Genomic DNA, 20,061 nt, shown 5'->3' with positions numbered 1-20,061 from the left:
CACACACACACACACAAACCTGCCACATCCTCCGGTGAACTCCGGTTGCGAGTTTGGCAAGTGATAATTAACCTTTTTATTGTGGCGAATGAATGAAATTGTAATTAAAATATTTTACACCGTGCGCTGGTCCGCGAAAAGTCACCATTATTTACGCGCATCGGTATGGCCGCACCCCGGACTAAATCATATTTATCCTTTTTGGCGGTTTTTTTTGAACTTTTTTTTTTTGAATGTGAAGAAAGTCACTGGGGAGACCTTATCGCAGTGGCCGTCCGGTGCGGTGCGAAAAGCGATAGGAAACCGCACGGCGGAAGGTGCTAAATGGTAGCAAGTGTTTGGTCGTGTGCCGACCATTTGTACCGGATGCTTGTCCACACCATGCAGAATGTGCGAGTGCCCAGAGGAAGGGAGGGACTCCGCCCGGGGATGACTTTTTGGGCAAGTATGTAAATTATGTTGCACGCAAAAGGGTTGGCAAGAGATAAATGTTGATTGTTGCTGTGGCCAAGTGGTATGTTTGTGTGGGCCACACAATCCCAGGCTGGGGGAGAACCCCCGTGCTGCAGGAATCGGGCCAGCCGCAGCTGGCAAAATCCGACTTAAACGAGAGGTTTACTTAGGGTTGATTATTTATGCCATTAATCGGCGATGGTGAATCGGATCATCTCTCCCGGGTTGGGTTAAGTTGTAAAGGTTGTTTTGTTCGCCTGGTATTGTTGTTGCGGTTTTTAGGAGATTGGAGTTGGTGTGCAAGCGTGAAGTGAAGTCTTAATGAACGTGCCATTTTTATACCAGATAACAGAGCGTGAATTAAATTGGGAAAAAATGTCCTTCAGGTCTTTGCTTTTTCGGGGAGGAATCCTTTGGTTGATTAAAAAAAAGACGTCAAAAAGTTCTTTGTTGTGTGTGTGTGTGTGTGTGTGTGTGTGTGTGTGTGTGGCGCGTTCGCCGATGTCTGTGTTGCCCTTTAAACTGAGCGTAACCAATCGCAAATGTCACTGTTGTCTTGTTATTGCACTGAAAGGAAGTGTCAAAAGCATTTCGTTACGGTCAGCAGTCGTAAGTTGCGATTCACTCAACCTCTCTCGCTGGCCCAAAAGGATCTGGTTGTCGAAAATGTCAGCGTCATTGTACAGGAAATTGACATTTCCCGGGGAAAATCGGACAACCCCTTTAGATTGGTGCGGAGGTTAGGTGTAACACCTTCTCGTCGGTGGTAGGAGGACGATATTAAATTAAGTTAAAAAAAAGAGAAAGGGACACGCTTATTGTTATGGGCCATCACGCGCCACACTTACCCTTTTGCGGGGGCAACCTTTGAGCTTCGGGTTTGTTTGAAAATGACACCCATTGTTTAGCGTGTGTGTTTGTGTGTGTGGTATTAGTTTTTGATATGTAAATTTGGCCCGAAAGATTAAACAGAACCTCATACCATTGCTAACTAGTGCAAAGTTTATGGCTATCCGGCGGGATCCTTGGATCCTACAGGACTAGGAAGCAGCACCCGTACGATAAAGACGACACAGAAATCGGTGGCACCGATCATCGTACCCACTGTTGCTGTTAGTGGGCCGGAGGTCGAAGATTAGTTGACTGGATAACAGGGCAAACAGTGCTGATGGGGACATATCCCGCTAAAGAGCGGCCAAATGTGCAAACAATTTAATATATTAGTGTCGAACTAGGTACCCAACGGCCCAAATGGGTGAAAACTTTATCCCAAAACTCAACCCTTGTCTCAGGTATGTATTGGACACTCCACAGGAAGGAAGACAAACTTTTGGAACCCATATCCGATGGTAGTATTTCCGTGTCGTAGGTGGTGATACCCCGGTGTCTGCGTAAGATAAAACAGGAATCAATTTGTGTAACACATTCCCGTCGGATTATACCATTGTGCATTCTAATTAATCTTCCCCCAGGGAAGGTAGAAGCACCGTGGAAGAGCTTCGACCTTGCGATTCTGTGGGTGGAAGAAAAATGTGTGCTGTATGGAAATTTATCGCCAGTACGTGGAGCACGTGACAATGCGGATCTGTGCCGGATGTGTGTTGTCCGGATTGCGGCACGTCTTACAGATGTTTGGCAGTTAGTTTTTTTGTTCGTCGGAAACAACACAGACATTCCGATGGATGCATTCTGACCGTGGAAGTTTGGGGAGTTTTGTTTTGGGTGGGGAAAATTTAAAGAATTCGCTTCCAACCATGTACCACTCGTCTTGTCGTTTGATCTATTCGCATGATTTAATCGTAATCGAAACAAGCGACCGACATTCCGTTCCACGGAAGTGATACTGTTGTTGTTGCTGTCGCCACTGAAGCCCTCCCCGAATTGTGTGGTGTTTTATTTTCTATCTCGTTGAAAGTGTCCCCCGAAGGAGCAACACAATCGAAAAAAGTGAACCTGAAAACATTCAGCAAGCCATAACTTCAACCTCGGCAAACCACACATGACACTGAATGGTGGAATTTATTGAGCGGAAGAAATTGATTTACAATAATTCTTGCGCTTTGGTGGACTTTATTTATGGGCGACAGTTTGCAGGAGTTTTGCTTTCCTCCTTTTCCAATGTCGTTTTTCACAGTGGCAACATGTTGTGATTGGGAAAAATCTCAATTTAATGATCAGATTTTGTGTTGGAGAGTGAGTTTTAAAAACGATCGACAATTCGTTTGGGCAGAATGTCGGAGGTATGGCGTGGGGTTGGCTATAAATAATATTATACGAGTGAATGAACGAAGTCGAAATGGAGTTCATCTTTGGGTTTAAAATAAAAAAATAAATAAAACTCCACCTATTGATCATTGAGCTCCACAGCGACCGATGTGGACATCGAGTGTGCGACAGTGGAAAACACAGCCAGTCACAAACATAAAATCCACTCCGGTACATTCCATCGGTGTTCGTTTTCATTTGAAACATCGAATTGGTACATTACAGCTCTTGTAAACATCGCTAATTTATCCCGCGCGATAAGCGCTTCGGAAACGTGCAACATTTCCCTGGTCGTGTCGCTAGGCAGGCGCCAAGAGTCGTAACATCTTGGCACGAATGCACCAACGGGTCAGATAGCGCGTCCTGCCGGTTAGGGTCCACAGTGGGAGATAGCGCTGTCTCCCAGGAGCCCTGTGTGTTTTGTGTTGTGAAATTATTTCAATTTAATTTCCGCGAAACATGCACCCTAAAGCGCGGCTAAATGAAGGCAGCCGAAGGGCACTCGCTCCATTAGCAAACGGTTGGTGATCAACCGGCTTCGCGTGAAGTTCAACCGGCGGTTGAGAATCCCGCGAAGTGTACGCGCGCTACGGACCGGTGTGACCATCTCGCTGACCTTTTCCCATTGCGGTAAGGCTCTTCCGAGGCCGAGATCCGACCAAAAAGGACTACCGGCCGAAGATGGTTCTGGTGTGTGCCGGGAATTGAAAAGAAGAAACGGTACGCTCACGGTCATGGTCGCTAATCTCGAACCGAGATCCTTCCGTTTCGTTTCGTTTTGGATGCATTGGGCTGGGGTGATGCATGGGATGCAAGAAGCGAGCAATACGCTTTATTTATGCACCAGTTCCCGAGGAGACAGTGTGGAGCATTTCGGGGCACTACGGTACGCTAGAAGCGGCTCCGGCGGCAATAGTGCTACTGCTGGGGCTACCTTCTCCAGCACCACGTTCCGAAGATTGTCAGATGGTTGGGCGAGCGTCGGGAGTGATTGGTACGGCCAGGTACGTCACGAAACAGCGGCGCTTTGGCGCAGTCAACGTCGACGAGGACGTTCGTGGCGTTGATGATGATGATGAAGATGAAAATGCACGAGACATGAATTCATGTTTTGCGTTTGTTTCGCTTCACATCTTCCATCTTGGCCGTGGTCGACGGACTTTTTTTTCTCGCCCCCTTTCGGCGTGCTGCCCCACACCCGGGAGAGGCCGTCTTGTGTGTGAATGCGCGGGTTTCGCTGTGGACGATCACTTGTGGAGAATGGTTTGTGGAGAGGCTGCCCGGTGCAAGTACAAAGCAAACAACGAAATCTTCAAGAGCGAACCAAGCAATTCCTCGCAACACGGTCGCATCGCATCGGCCGTACGTTGCTGTTGTGTCCGATGCTGATTTCGTTTCGTTTCGCGTCCTAACGGATTGCGGTGCTGTATGCTGGTGGAGGCCCCGTTCACGGTAATGTTATCCGAAAAGTGGTAAACACAAGAGCTGCAGAGCATGCCGCAATGCGAGTGGCTGAAGGCATCCGTCGCGCATAATGTGCAACATTTCTGTTCGATGTCGCCCGTTACCGGGAATAATGGTTAGGAATTTGGAGTATGTGACGCCTTGCGCTGGATGGGCACAATCCGGGCGAGTGGATATGCGCGCGCGCTCGTGCGTTTGTGTATGTGCGTGTGTGTCATTCAAAAGGCAAGAAAATACGGAAATTCTCGAGGAGTGATGTACAACCTAATCCAATCTACAACCTACCAGATACATACACGAATAAAGACACAATGAGGAAGAAATGTGCGGAGACCTGATTGCGACACGAATTCTGACGAACGACACATTGGAAGATTGAATCATGCAGAATGCGACAAGCAAGTACGCGAAGCTATCGGAACTAGGGACCTCAAGAAGCGAACGGCGGAACCCTTCCCTATCACGGAGCCACCTACGGAGGAAGGCAAATGCATGCAACGCGAGAAGAACGCTAGAAGGAAACCAAACCTAAATCGAAACAGCTCTACACACTCTATCGATCAGCGAACTTCAGCTATTCGACAACATCGCGAAGTGAACGGAACACGGTACGGGTTTTTATTTTTGCTGAACGAAATCGCATTTATTTTTCACTCTACGTTTGCAGGCCACAGTCACACGAGTTCTAATCTAATCCCATCCTGAGCGAAATTGTGCGGTGAAGCGAAGGCACGGCGCGCAGCTAGCTAGGAAGAGGTGGACCAGAAATAACCCGCAGATGTGTGTACAGATGGAGACTTACGAATCTACATAACCAACGCTTACAATACAGCACAGTACAGAGTGGAGCATAAGTTAAATAAATAGCTTAAGAGTACGACATTACGCTAGGGAGGGCAGAGGGAGAGATGCATTACACTAGGCTAGCAGTACTAGAGCTATGAATATACATGGCAACGTTGACTTGTCGTTTTGGTAATAAATACTGATACAATAGGGCGCTTATCTGTACAGAGCATCTACGAAACTAGAAGGCTTAAATATTAGGAACTAAGAAACACCGCTATGCACGGTGATAAGTACAGTGTCGTTCGGAATGATATGGTTTTTCGAGTGAACTCTCAGGACTGGGGATCAGTCGAAAGATCATATCCCGTGTGCGCAGGGCATCTTTAGTACCGAGTCACCAATGCGTACGCTATCGTCTACTCCATGGACTGTACGGAGAGAACTTGTAGTCGGAACTACTCCCACCATGGCTAAGATACTTCGGGCCGGCCGATGGCATCGGACCCTGCAAGCTACTGCTACCGTACGGTGTAAAGATACCATTCGAGCCGAAGCTGGACGAGAACGCCGAACCGACCGCGTACGGACTGCTGCTGCTCAGATTGACAAAGTCATCCAGCGTGCCGTGGTACGAACGGTTCGGTGTGTTCTGATGAAAGTTGAACAGCGGCAGCGGTGGCGTCTTTGACTGCGCGTTACTTCCAAACAGTGCGCCAACACCAGCCGCCACTAGCGATGGCGAACATACACTGGGTGCCGTGGAACTAGCGTTAGACTGTGTGGTGAGGTTATGGTTAATGGTTTTAAGATCGTTGTTATTGTTATGGTTGTGGGCGGTGGTGGTGTTTACCTCGGTGGTGGAGTTGGGTGCCGGCAGCGTCGTCGTGGTCACCGAAGGCGACGCAATCGAGGACGCAACTGCGGGCGCACCCGAAGTATCCGCCTGGTCCGAGTTGGACACCATGGAAGTTGAGGAGGTGAGCGAGGAATTACCACTGGAGCTGTTAAGCGTTATGTTGGCAATGGAACTGTTAGGTGAATCGGTGTTTCCACCGGTGGTGTTATACCCGCCCGAGGACGCGGAGGTAGTGTTGGTGGCGGTGCGGTACAGATGCACCTGCACCAGATGGATAACGTCCGATTCGGACTGGAGGGAGTGGAGCTGGGTGCTGGTTTTGGCAAGCAGTGCGTGGACATCGCCGAAGAGATTGTCCAGCAATTTACCTGTGGTAAAGAGGACTATCGCTTTCAGGCAGGAGTACTCGGCCGAGTCGACGTGCAGCGCCTTCAACTTTTCCACCTGCTCCTGGAATATCCGGATGTGGTCCATGAAGGCGACAACCCGATCGGCTGCCATGGGGGAAGCGTGCAGACCGGCCGCCGCCAGTAGCGGGGCCACGTGCAATGGCATCGAACACTGGGAGGCGTTCAGCACGAACAGCTCGGACCAGACGAGCCGTAACAGCGCCACCTGATCGGTGACTTGGAGATCCGGAAAGAAGGGAATATTGCGGGCCCACTCGACGGCGGAGAACAGCAGCCGGGCCGCGAGCTCGCAGATGTTGTCGATGCCCATAATGTTGTTCGTCTGCATGCACTGACCGTACCGGGACGTGGGGTACGGTTCCGCCCGTAACAGCAACGAAATGTAGGAACTAAGGTACGAGTGACCGTTGAACCCGGTCACGGAGTCACCGTTTGGTATTGAGTACTGGCCGTACGGTATGCCCGGTGGTTGTGACGGTGGAACTCGACCTCGCTGGACGGCTGCAAAGAAAGAGGAAAGCGGGCAGACACACAGAATGTGATTAGTTGTTGGGAAATTCGTTTCGAAATGCGTTCGCTACATGACAGATACTGATGAATGTCAGAATTTTTCAGTCTGAGTGTCCGACCCCTTGGAGTGGTGACAACCCCGGTTTTCCTCGCTTTCGTTCGAGGTGCAATTGTAATTCAATTTCGTTTTCTTTAAAGCATCCACAAATTTTGAATATTCATAGACCAGTGAAGCAAGCGGCTCGTGTTCCGTTCCAGGCCCGTTATATCTGTCAGGGCCACTTAGAACCGTGTGCACCACAAGTACGGTGCTATTTGAAAATCGGCCTACTTGAAACTCTCGGCGGCTCGGGACACGCATTGGACAACTGCGAAGCAACTCGAAGTGCTGGTTGATTATGATGTCGTGTACGTGTGTGTGTGTTTGTACGCATCACCCAACGCCGTTAATTCGCTTTCCATCCATATCGCACCCTTGAAACCCTTCATCATTACACCCTGTCGTCCCGTGTACCGAGCGAAGCTTCAATTAACTCCTCTCCCCAGCAACCTGACGACAACGGCGAGCTCCTCGGCCTCGCACACACACACACACACACATATTGATGCAAGCGCTCGAGCAACGCAGGCTTGTTGAGCAAACAATGAAGTTTCGAAAAAACGAGCATTAATTATTTATGATTATTACTGTCATTGAGTGCGCTCCCCGTCCAAGGTGCTTCACCGTGGGTATTATGAAGAACGAAAAACGTCCCATCGCACTTGGTAGAAGATGGAGATGGCAAAGTGGTAGGTGGTTTGGTTTTTCCGCTTGCTTCTTGCCCAGCATCGTGGGATGGGACTTATCTAGGGGACTTTGATTAGAAGTGCGGCAAACGCCACGGAATGACGAGCCCGTGTGCTGCTGAAACGACCCAGAGGAGCTAATTGTCGTTAGATGAAAGTCCGTGCATGGAAGGCAATCGGGCAGAACCTCACCATCTCGTTTTGCCCATGGCTTATCAGTACCATTTTTGATAAGCTCCCGATCGGAATGTGCTGTTGTGTATGGTTGCGGCGTGTGTAAACAGCCGTTCGAAGTAGGATTCGTTTGCCCCTCCCAACGAAGCACCCGATTGCGAAACGGTTTTCGTAAGCGAAACGATTATTATTTATTTACATTCGCGGGATGGTTGCCGTGACTTGCATACGCGAGATGATGTCCTTCTGGCGGTAAAGTATCCTGCTTTTTATGATGCTCCGCGGAAGGTGAAGCAGAGAAGCACATTGAGCCATATTTCGCTGTTCGTGATTGAACTGCACCGGCGGCATTTGCAGTTCGCCCGATAAGCGGTATGGTAATTGAATCAAAACGGAGCTTAAACGACGCGGCAACCTGCTGCCGGAACCGGTGGCCGTGTGTAACTGTGCAGCGGTGTACCGTGCTTAGCCGTTTCGTAAACGATCGTGCACTTTAGCACCAGACCGCCTCAAGCTGTGCGCCGCGCTCTACCGGCATAAATCAGATAATTAAGCTAGCCGGGTGTACTAAGAACCACCGGGAAGTTTGGACCACGAGCGCACAGATGTAAACCAATAAAATGCAGCCTTAAGATGCGCCTCTTGCCGTCGGATGGAAGAGATCGGCCATCATCTTTCTGTGTGCCTTCGGGCGGATGTGCAAGGGTTAAGGAAAGCCACGAACCCCAGTGCCGGTGTGTCGGTATCGATCCCCATTCCTCTTTGAAGGGAAAAAAGAGGTGCACAAAGACAAGGCTATTATTGTTGTGCCTCATGTTAACACACTCGCGAGCATCGATTATTAATGCTATTTAAAATGAAATAAAATAGCCAATAAATCTTACCCTGCTGGTTCGTTGGCTGGCACCGAAGAAGGACACAAAACGCGACCGGACGTAACCGGGGTTTGTTTCGCGATCGCTCGCGTTTCCGTGGGTGGAAGGGCAACCATTCCGGTAACCGACCGCAGGCACAATATGGCACTCGGGGCTTGTTTTTGTTTTTTGTTTTATGTTTACAGCATGGGAAAAATGAAGCGATTGCTTTAGCAAACCGAAAGAAAGCATGTGGACGGGGAGTTGCCCTCGGTGCCGATCAGTACCGGAAGGCTAGAAAAAGCAATTTGCTGTACAGCTAATCGTTTATGGCATTTTCTCTCACGTTGGCAGCCGGTTGGTTTAAAATGAAAATTAAATTAGCAAGCTGTATGGGTTGATTTGTAGCCGTTCGGTGCTTGGACGCGAAAGTGTTTGCTGGATTGCTCAATGCTTATGCTATGCAGAAGCTTTTGTAGGAAGGTTTCACGTGAATTAGACATCAGGACGATCAGCACAGACGGTAATAGAAGGGCTCCAAAAACATCCTCGGAATGGGTTCAAGTGACATCTGCGCCTCTATATTTCAATCAGTTTTGGGTTATTCAAGTCACGGAGCTTAGTCAGAGGTTAAATCATAAGGTTGGAACAACCCAACATTGACAACTGCCGAAAGAATTCAGAACTCAAGAAGGAGAAGATGAAGATGTCGTGGATTCCTATTGGGCATTGTGCAAACCTCCAAGATCAGGGAACTGATGACGTAGAATCAAATAAAAAGAAGAGGAAGAAGAAGACTCCCTATTGTCCCTTATTACGACTTTTTGAGGTCAAGGCTCTTTGTCACTCTCAATCTAAACTTATTCAATTAATGATTTTAATTGTTAAATAGCTAAAGATATTTGCTGCACCCAAACGCACTACTGTAAAATTTTACTACCACACGAACCGTGCGGCTGACAGTGTGTCCACTTCCGTTTCCTGAGTCAGTTAACACCGTGCCACGTGTCGTGCCACATTCCGGTCACTTCCTATCCGTGTTATCTTTTTTAATATCGGATGCGCTTTTCAACCACGTCCCAGCCTTAAAATGCACCCGTGGCCGATATCCTGTTCCATTTGTTGCGGTGGAAAAATTCATTCCACCCGACGGAACCGGATGCAGTAGCTTGGTAAGCCTTTTTTTGCGTGTTCCTTCCAGCATCAACTGTGTCAGTGTATGTGTGCTTTTATACTGTACCACTTCAGTTCAACGAAAGAAAACGTTTTTTGTGTGCGAATCCATTTCAGCAGTTGCATCCGCCTGATAGTAATCAGGAAAAGGTGTGCACTGAAAGCTCTCGGAAATAAAATTTGAAAAATAGGAAGCCACTTTTCCGGCCCGGTAAAATGGTATCTCGTTTTCATGATAAAAAAAACAGCAGACATCCTTTTCAGTAGAGGAAAATTCATGAAAATTATGAACAAAAAATCGTCCGATTCGATGTCAATTGAAAGTACATAAATTTCTTTTGAACGTGAAAGTAACTTTGGGAGAAAAAATATTTATTTACACCATTTCGATCGAGATTGGAAGGAGAACGGACGGGCGAAATGATTTAGATAAGGGTCAAACAATTTAAAATAAATTGTCACCGGTTTGGCCTTTCGTTGCAAGTGGCCATTTCCCGATGCTTTTGGGTGGGAAATTTATGGCGAGGTTGCAACAGGTTTCGAGTCCCTTATGGAGACTTCGAGCCTTTTGTGGTCAGATTGGGATGTTTTTTTTGTTAGTAATAGCTCAAAATCGATATACAGTAGCACATAAAAGTGAGACACATTAAACTGATGAAAACGAGAAGCACTCATCCTTTTCTTTTTAGTGGAACGAATTACAATTGTTGGATCATGTAAGTAATTAGTTAATTCTGAGGAAGTCTTATAGTTTTTTACCAACAGCATGATCTATCATTTCATGTTTCGGATTGAAACACTCATCATTCTGACACTTTGTTCTTTATAAATTCAATTTAAGAAGTTGACGCTTTTGTACGGCTCTGTATAATCGATGGTTATCGGTTCATATTCTCCACAAGTTCAATTATTCGCACAATGTTGCGGATCATGTCACGTTCAAGTGATCCAATTTGAACACGAAGCGTGCGGCTCGTTGCGATGTGTTGCTCAAAAAACGGGTTACCCAATTGAATTTCCCTAATCGACCGAAATGGACCCAATTTGCACCTTTGCGCGTACGGTGCAATTCGTACAGAATCAATTTTCTTCGTTCTGAGCTGCGGCACTCAGGCCCACTTGAAGGTATTGATGGATTATGCGAAATTTTCCAATTTGCCCTAACTGCTGCAAAACCCCATCACGCTGCGGTACTTTCTCGCCGTAAAGTGTCGGGAGAGCTGTGGCCAACATAATGACTCACCTGCCTTTCTTGCGTATCCTTAGCTCCCTCGGGGTGGTGACCGCAAAACCCCAACCCCGCCTCCCGTTCGGTGCGCCCAATCATGATTATGGAATCGATTTTATTTGTAGCGGGTTCGTGGTTCTCGTCAGCAGAAATCGTCAGCAAGACGATGCGTCGCCGCCGTCCGAACACGTAACGAAACACCCGCGCGCGCAGCAAATGGGATCAAATTGGGAAGCAAATCGGACATTCTTGTGCCCGGTTTTCGTGTACGTGATTTCAATCAATTCTTCACGGTCGTTTTGCGAACCGAACGGCCAACGGGTTCCAGCGGCCAACAGTTGTACCGAGCGTGCAATACTTGGTTCCCAGCGGTTGTACATTGGAAAACTCGCAATCCGTTTGTCAGCGAACTCCACACGTCATGCCGGGGGTAGATGGCGCAAGATGGCAGATAAGAAAAGGTTCATTACCGCCTAAAAATAACCACGACTTCACGGGCACGCCGTTTTGGTTGCGGTTTTCGACGAGCGTCAAGCCAATTTCTAGAGTCGAGTTTGATGATCCTTTAGGTACTTGCTCTGTCCCTCGCAAGGAAGTGAAGAAAGGTGACTTTTTTCTTCCTTTTGGGCCACTTTCGGCTCGGAGCATCGTAAGCGACGAACCGCAATCATCGCAGTTTAAAAAGACATTAACCACTGCTGCATTTTCCATTTTCTTAGTAGGGAAAAAACCGGGAAGCGGAAAATACTCACAACACACCTGCCGCCCTGGTGAATGTTGCATCCAAACAATACTTTGGAGAAACCGGGCCCTTAAAGGAAAGCAAGGCCAGCCAGAAGCCAGCACTATTACCTTCTCAAATCTACTGCGGCGCGCGCTTTAACTGCCATGGGCCCGTATCTTGTCGCTCGGTGCGTAATTTATGGACAACATCTTGCTTTTCCCTTTTGTTTTTATTTCCACGAGTTTTCCACGAGCTCTGGGGGAAAATTTGTACTCCAAAAACGGAGATCGGCAAAGAGGAAACCGAACCAAAGACTGTACCGTCTATCGCATTGTGCCCGGCGAGATAAGCGTTTTTAATGTAACGAGTGTTTGCGTCGCAGTAGAAGTGGAAAGTACATTAAATTTTATAGGTTTGTAGATACGCTAGAATGTAGGTAGAATGATGGTTTTTGGAAGTAACGGCATGCCAAATTTACAGCCAAATACCGAACCACTCTGCGGAGCCCCGATACAAATGGTTCTGTTCTTTCTTGCTAAGCTGGCTGTTTTGCATTGAGACACTTCACCACGCCCGAGTACTGACGCGTGCATAACTCTTTAATGGGCTCAGGAATTTATCACCAACAGATGGGAAATGAAGAGTAAAGAATGACCAACAATAATAGTACAACACGAGCGCAATGCAATAAGCATAATTTGATCAACTGCGAGTGTTTTTTTTTCGTTGTTGTTAAATCATCCTTATTATGCGTTAACGACGGCAAATCAAATAAACTCATCAGGCTCAAGGGCTGACATCGAATAAAAAAAAAACTCCACCATGGTACCACGAGCGAAAAGTCCTTCTCATTCAATTGTCTCATTCACCACCACCCCATCACCTCTCGAGCATGTGCATCGTAATCCGTTCGCAATCGAGCGTTGCTGCAGCCAAACGGCAAAAACATAAAACCGTGCATCACCCACAGAGCTCTCTCCAACCGTCCGCCCCCAGCTGCCACGCACGATCATCGCGCACATATTATTGCGATTGGATTGTATTCTATCGCGGTTTGCCGTGCCGAGTCTGGCCTAATTTATATGTTTCAATTCAAGGACCCGAATTCGCGGCAAAAACCCCCGGCGTGCAATGAATTATTTATATCTTTTCACACAGCATAAACTTAACCGGGCGGGGGGGGTGTGCCTCTCTACAGTGTCTCCCCCCTCCCGTCTGGCCAAGTCCTGTTGCCAGAGTAGGCATTGTACACGAGCGCATCACAGCGGATTCGTTCGGAATCCACGGTAAAGGATTCCTGAGTGCGGGTGCGCTCGTTTGAATCTACCGCAAACGAGTCACACAAATCTTTTGCATGCGGTCGGGACAGTGACAGAATCGAAACGGGTTTTTTTTTCGGCCAAGAAAAGCATTCCCTGAGAGAAAGGACTACCAATAGAGCACATCTGCAGGAAGTCCCCTTAAGGAAGATTCGTTTCTTTTCCGGAAAAACGCCTGTTTTTTCAACGGTCTGCAACGTGTATTCCGGTGTCGGGAAAACGGGTTCGAATCGACGACACACCACAGCGTGTGAGTGTAAAAATTATAATTTATTTTTAATCTGATACATAATAATGTTAATCTTATAAACTCAACGCGATACTCGATACTCTCGGTTGGTTCCTACGTCGATGTCGTGGCCTGTGAGAGCCGTGCCTTATGTGCTACGGCAATACATATCCTGCATGTTGACGCTGTTCCCGCGTGTGCGCCGTGTCGGGTTCGGTTTCGTACGGGGCGGGTAGTTTGACCATCTTCGCACGGTGCGGTGGTGCGTCCAGTTCGCGAGATCGATGGTTTGTTATTTTTTTGTTGTTGTTTTGCTTTACTTTGTGCCACATTTGTTTTCCAATTTTTCTCTCTCTCTCTCTTGCTGGCTCTCTTTCTCGCTCCCATCCCGGTGGGGTTATGTTTCAACCAGAGTTGGTGGTGATGTTGGTACATGCGCGCCAGACGCACATTGTTGTCTGACTTTCGGTACCGGGATTGGGATTGTAATAGCTCACGGTTCAACGTTTGTAGTAGTTACTCCGCCCTTTGCACTGTGGCCGGGCACCCCCACATGCGCTCCATTCGCTACCCTTCTGTTGTGTTGCGAGCGAAACAACGAAAGCCTCGGTGACCCGCCGCAGTTGCAGTTGCAATCAGTGCACTTTTTTTATCTTCTGTCCATACACAGGGTGGATGCACCAAGCAGCGTACAAGGGCCTTGTTTTCCGTCGTGGGACACCATGTGGGAGATGCTATTTATCGACGCTTGAGATGCAGGTTAGTGTTGCTATCTAATCCAGCGCGTGTGTATTATGTTGGGATGCCTAACGGACACGGTAGATAGATAAGCTGCACACTGGTCCGTAAACGATACGGAACCCTTACCATATATCACCCGTTTTTTGTGCTGCGATGTTTTTTGTTCTGTGCTGTGATTTCAACAACGCTATTTTGTATTGGAAAAGTTGGTTTTAAAAGTTATGTTTGAGCATAAAGATCACTTTCATAATAAAAGCATTTGACTCGATCTAGCTTTTAGTTAACTGCACGACCTTTAACCGTGCAGTACCCCTCTGCTGGTCAAAGAGTGTCATTATCGGAAGGCTTTCTTCGACCGGCAATGCATTCTCAAACCTCCCCGATCGGTGCATCTTCACCCGAGTGCGAGCGATTCAGGGCAAAACGGATAAAGCTCTGGCACGATCTCGGCCAAGCGCAAGATATGGGACGGGCACGTGCGAAATGGCTGTGGCGGGGCGGGACAGGAACGGACGGCCAGCATGCCGTTCTCGCGATCCGGCATATCACGAAGCGTGGTGCATCATCATAAAAGTTGAGGAATTTTCTCACGCTACGGGTACGCCCGGCCCGGACGAGAGAGAGTGGCCCGAGTGATGGCCCGTTGATGGTGCTGATGATGATAGTCATCACCCGGTCGAGCATCAACGCAAAACCCCGTTTGCCGCTGTTGGAATGGCTTGAACGTTGGCCAGGCACTTTGGGTTGCAAGTTGTGAACGAGTAAAAGCGCCCTCGATAGATGATTTTTTGCAGTGATTCTTCATGCGAACAAAGCACATATTTGCAACACGGGAGAAAGCTGTTCTAGAGTTACATTTTGGAAGTACTGGCTAGAAATCGTCAATTGCTTCCCGATGCAAAGATCAATGGTTTCAACGTCAGTCAAGAGGGAGGAAATGCTAACCCTGGGTTCTGAGACGGAGCAGAACCAGGGACATTACTTTAATAATGTTCGCGTATCATTAATCACGCGATGTAATTGAATCAATTAGTACAACAGGACACTCTTGCTTGGAAAGGATACTGGGATCCGAGGATGAGAGGTGGTGCCTCAGACCTGGCAAAGGACGTGGGAAATCCAATTCGGGTGAGTTATTGCGTGATTAATGGTATGTGATGTCAGGTAAAGGGCCAAATGTCACCCAAAAAAAAAAGCGGCAACGGTGTGGCATTCTAAGCTTGAAGACTGCAGCTGGGCGTATTGGATTGCTACCCTTTTATTCGAAGCTGTTCTAAGAGAGTCCTTCGAAGACACGTAACACGATATTAGATTACTTCAGAGTTCGTTTGTCAAATTTACCAGATTCTTCCGCTTATTGGGCGAAAGGAAAGAAACCCTCCTTAACAGTCAATTTCGGCAATTCGTGGAACCACATTTCAGGCATTCTCACGTGACGACCGTTGCGCTCGCACACCGCAGGTAATTCGCACACCGAATTCCGTCCCCATACGCAACCATTCTCACACCCACCCACGTTTCCGTTGCATTCGACTGTTGTTCGACGTCCGTTTGCGTATGCGCTGCACGTTTTCTTTTGCGTTGTGCGAGTTTCCGCGCGTAACATATGCGGGCCGCCGGTTCGTAATATTGCGGGTGTGGACTCGACTGTGCAGTTCGAAACCGTGTGCAGGACTTCGTGGTAGATTGCTGTTGTTATTATTCCAACTGTTCCAACCGGACCGGACGAGACGAGACGGTTGCGAACAAACGCAGCATCCACCGCGGTGGATGCACGGTGCGAGATGCGTTACGTACACGGTTGGAGGCTACGGAACGGCAGCAGTTGCTTAAAATTGAATTTAACACCATATGGCGAACTGTTTCGCGGACCGGGTTCCAGGTAATCCGGCGCGATACCTGCATGTAGCAGCAGTGGCCTTTCCCTTCCACCCTGCGAGATTAAGCAGTTTCGCATCGGCGTGCTTGGGAAAGGATTCCGCAAAGAACGGCCCACAGCACGTTTATTTTTGCGTGAAGTTTGGACGTGGCAGAGTTGTTGTTGCGGGTGTTATTGTTACATCTGTTGTCCGGGTTTTCGGTTATGGTGCGCTTCGGCGGCAGTGATCCGCACGATATGTTGTTATGGGAGATATTTTGCCGGTCGGTAGAACTCTTAAGGCGAAGGATGAATTGGGCTTATATGTTTGTATTTTTCGATGCGTCCGAGGACCGCAATGTGAATGACCTCATTTTCGGTGGAATGTGGCGTAACGGATGCGCCCGAAGCGAAGCAGCCTTTAGACGAAGTCTTCAATATTGCGCGAGTTTTGGCCAGAAGATACCCTCCAAAAGTGCTCACAACTTTGTGTAAAAGTATGGCAATGTGGACGAAATGCCTTGGGAATGTTGTTGGTGCGAAAGCGCACCCAGGGAGGAGGTCAAGGCGACCTACTTAATCGGTAACTACCCCATTCTGTCACCTTTCACTCGGTTGGATGTCTAATCGAAAACAAAAACCATGCTGTACGTGCCATGGCCCCATGGTTAAATCCACGCCACCACGTCTGATTCTATCGCGGAGGGCCACGAAACCGTATGACTGTCATATCCAATAAATCGCCTCATCATCACCGGCACCGACGGGGAGCGGAGTGGTAGAACGAAGAAGAAAAAAAGGCATCAATCAAAACACTTGCCGCATTGTTTACAGCCGCTCGCAAAACTAGGATCCATCTCGCTTACTTGCGCTCTCTATTTTCAACGTGTTACGCCAACTCGAACTCTAGCTGGACGGCTTCGGCTTCAGACGAGAGGTGGTGTGGAAAATGCGCCAAGCTGTGCGTGTTCCAGGTCGGTCCAAACCTGACGGACTCATGCTCGATCATCGATCTTGTCGCGCCCGGACAGAATCTCATCCTTCACCCTGCGTAGTGGCGCGCGGCCCTGTGTAGCCGGACTAGGTCGTATCGATGCATGGACGTAATCGATTTTCGAGCTACACATACACACACCAACAGCCAACATGCGGCCAGCAGCAGTGTGAAGGCAAATGTCGAAAAGTAAAACGGTACGCAGCACCGTAAGGTGAAGAGTTATCATCGTAAGCGAGCGAGTCCAACGCGCAACGACGAACTGAAGACCTCTCGACCAGCAGAGGTCTCCCAGCTGGTTGGCTTCTGGCAGCCCCTGCTGGCCCTTTCCACTTGAACCGCTGCGGGAGAATCGGGGGCACGGGCAGACGGAGGGTGTCTCTTCCGCGTGTCGTGTCGAGGGCAACGATACAACACATCCAATGCACTCGGTGGTGCACTCGATTCCCGGAGCCTTCTGGCAAGGTGAATACCGACTAATTTAACCATAATTATATATCTGTTACGTTTGGCCGTGGGCTCACCGGCGTGAAGAGGTGCTGGAGGACTAAATCCTCGGTGTGGGTGATTGGACACTCGCTTTTTGTGGTCCGTTTCTTGTGGTTGTTTTATTTCTTGGAGGCATGTGGAGAGCCACCAATAGGTCACAATGCGTGTGTTGGTGTTGTTGGTGCATCCTACCGGGTAGGGTTTCCCATGTGGGGTGTTCCAAGTACCCTCCTCTCCTCCGGGGCTTCACCTCGGGAGCTTCCGTTTAAATCCTCAAGAAACCAGATTGAACCGCCAAGACTTGCTGTTGCTCAGCCGAGTATCGAGCTTGGTAAGTTACTTGGCATCTCGCCATAACCTAATCTACCTGAACCGTCAAACGGAAGGGCATGCTAAATTTCCTTCACCGTGCAACGGTATAACGCAACACAAAAAAAAACTCTCCCTTCTGCTCCACGTCAGGACATTCTGATCGTGATATACTTTTCACATCATCACGTGCGATAACTTATCTTTCTGACGCGTACCCGAACTCTCGGGCCCCGATGATGCGAAAGCAAAAGTGGGTAAAATGTGCACATCGCCGCGCAAATATTCTCGCTCTGCGCGTTCTCGAGCGCTGTTTTCAAAGTGGTCAAGATGATAAAAATCGCTCCACGGCCGATAACCGTCGGCTTGGACCGGAGCGCACGCTAAAACACTGCTTGCATGCTTGGGAAAAGTGCAGACGATTCATCCCGCACCAAGAAGTCATAAATAAAATTGGAACAACCGTTGCGGTTGAGCTTCTCCAGCTCCAATCTTTGGCAAGGGAACGTTCACGCTTTAGCACAAACTGGAGCTGGAAGTCATACGTCCAGGATCCAGTACAGTACTGGAGTTTGAGGTTGGTGATCTTCCGCGATCGGAGCAATGAGTCTTTGCATGCTGTGTTTTACGGCGTGTATGTTCCGCTTATCGTAATAGTGGAGAGCAATGTGTAAAACGCCCGATGGGAAGTGCGTTACGCTGCGAAGCGATATTTTTGCCCAACAAAACTGATTAATTTATACTGCCGTTTCAGGAAGAGGGGTTCAACAACAATGTTGACGCAGTTCAACTCCTCGCAGATACCTGCGGACAGTCGTTGAGCGGAAGAGCCTGCAAGAGATGCAGCAAGTTTTGCTTCCCACCTGATATGATAAGTAGACAGAAATCAGAAGCATTGCTAGGTGTGCAATGTAACGTCCAACAGCAAATTCCATGGTGGACGTAGAACACGCGTCAGAACAAAAGGGAACTCCCGAACACCGAAGACCTCACGGATGGGTTTTGCAGTTTTTGCAAAACAAATAGGCTCGGGGCACGATTTGCTGGTGTTGGACTGTGATTCACACAAAAAGGGCCCGCGTTTTCTGTTGTCGTCCGATGGTAAATTCAACAACCATTTATGCATCCATTCTTTCCTTTGTTAGCATTAAAGCTCACACTTTTTGTGTATCGTTTTAGTAGGTGCCTGCCTTTCGGTGAGCTAAATGATGTTTAAATAGGATGCCCGCCGGAATCTTGCCCGAGGGCTTGGTAAACCGGTACCGAAACAGTGAGACAACCAGCAACGCTGGCGAAAAAAAACACCTCCAGAATTAGGACCTTGAGGCAAGGTGATGTTGTGTCAACGTATGTAATACACACGGAGGGACGGAATCGACACAGTGTAAAAAAGGTGAAGATTAATCACATTAGCCGAAACAGCCTCAGCCTCCGAAAGAGGGATCGCTTCAGCAGTGAGCAGTGCTGCGTTTTTACTGTGTATAATCGTCATTTCTCTTTGTAGCAACAACGCACAGCCTCCGAGGGTATGCCGGCCGAAGGATTAAAAGACGCTGCAGATTCGGATTGGAAAGCACACAAAAAAGCTGGTTGGTAAAAGAGGCAAGCACAGAAAAAAACTGGTCAATGTCGGGGAAGAATTTCTTGCTGAGTCAAGAGGCGCCCTGAAGAGGTTAACAACGGCATGTCAACGGGAAGTGATTGCCAAAATGCACCCGGCACTCTCGTGTACTCCGGTAGCGGGTAACGCAGTTCAAATGGCAGCACTCCTTGTCCACGGGTCAATTGAGGCTGTGGTGTCCACGGGTGTGGTGCAAATTTAATTCCCCCCCACCAAAAAAACGGCTATGAATTATGGCTTTTTATCCAATTTTCCAAACACTTCACATCCAGACGAGGGAAGTGTTTGTGCTGCGTTTGTGGTCACTTATGGTCATTGGGAGGGTCTTTAGCACGAATCACCGGAGTTTGGTGAATGAGTTTTTTTTTGGCTCATCACTTGTCGTTAATCGAGATTCTTACACGCTACGATAACACTTATAATCAAAATTGTTGGTGTGGCAATCAGAATGTTAACCGTCGGATCTTGCTGCATGATGTTCCAATCGGAATGTATAGTCACCGCAAAGTTGCCATCTCATGCTGCAGCATTCCATAGCGCACCGGCTTGTGTTTGCTGGGGGATGGGGGGAGGGAAAACAGAAACTGGGCACGTGCTTTCCGACACGCTTGACATGCGCCACCTAATGGAACGATGACCAGAGCCCGGCCAGCAAATGGGCAATCAAACCAGCGGGCGTCAAGGCACCTTGCCCGGGGCTCGGGTGGCTCGGGTCCACTTCCAGCCGTCAGCGGAGCGATTAATGCCCCATTGAGAGGATGTCTTACGCGCGAAGAGAAGCATCAAAATGGGCTTGAGAGTGGTGTGCCCCGGGC

General features: G+C 48.5%; 1 protein-coding gene across 1 annotated transcript in view; it reads right to left on the bottom strand.

Annotated features, from left to right (window-relative positions):
- The window catches only part of LOC128709893 (nuclear receptor subfamily 2 group F member 1-B), a 70,903-nt gene that overhangs the window by 26,382 nt on the left and 24,460 nt on the right, over positions 1-20,061 (bottom strand). Inside the window, exon 3 of the mRNA XM_053804930.1 lies at positions 6,196-6,738. Coding sequence (XP_053660905.1) covers positions 6,196-6,738 — 543 coding nt within the window. The remainder of the gene's footprint in view (positions 1-6,195; positions 6,739-20,061) is intronic.

This window comes from Anopheles marshallii, chromosome 2 (assembly GCF_943734725.1).
Source record: "Anopheles marshallii chromosome 2, idAnoMarsDA_429_01, whole genome shotgun sequence".
In the NCBI taxonomy this organism is placed as follows: Eukaryota; Metazoa; Arthropoda; class Insecta; order Diptera; family Culicidae; genus Anopheles; species Anopheles marshallii.
Note: the sequence above shows the minus strand (reverse complement) of the source record. Positions and strands in the feature narration are given on the sequence as shown.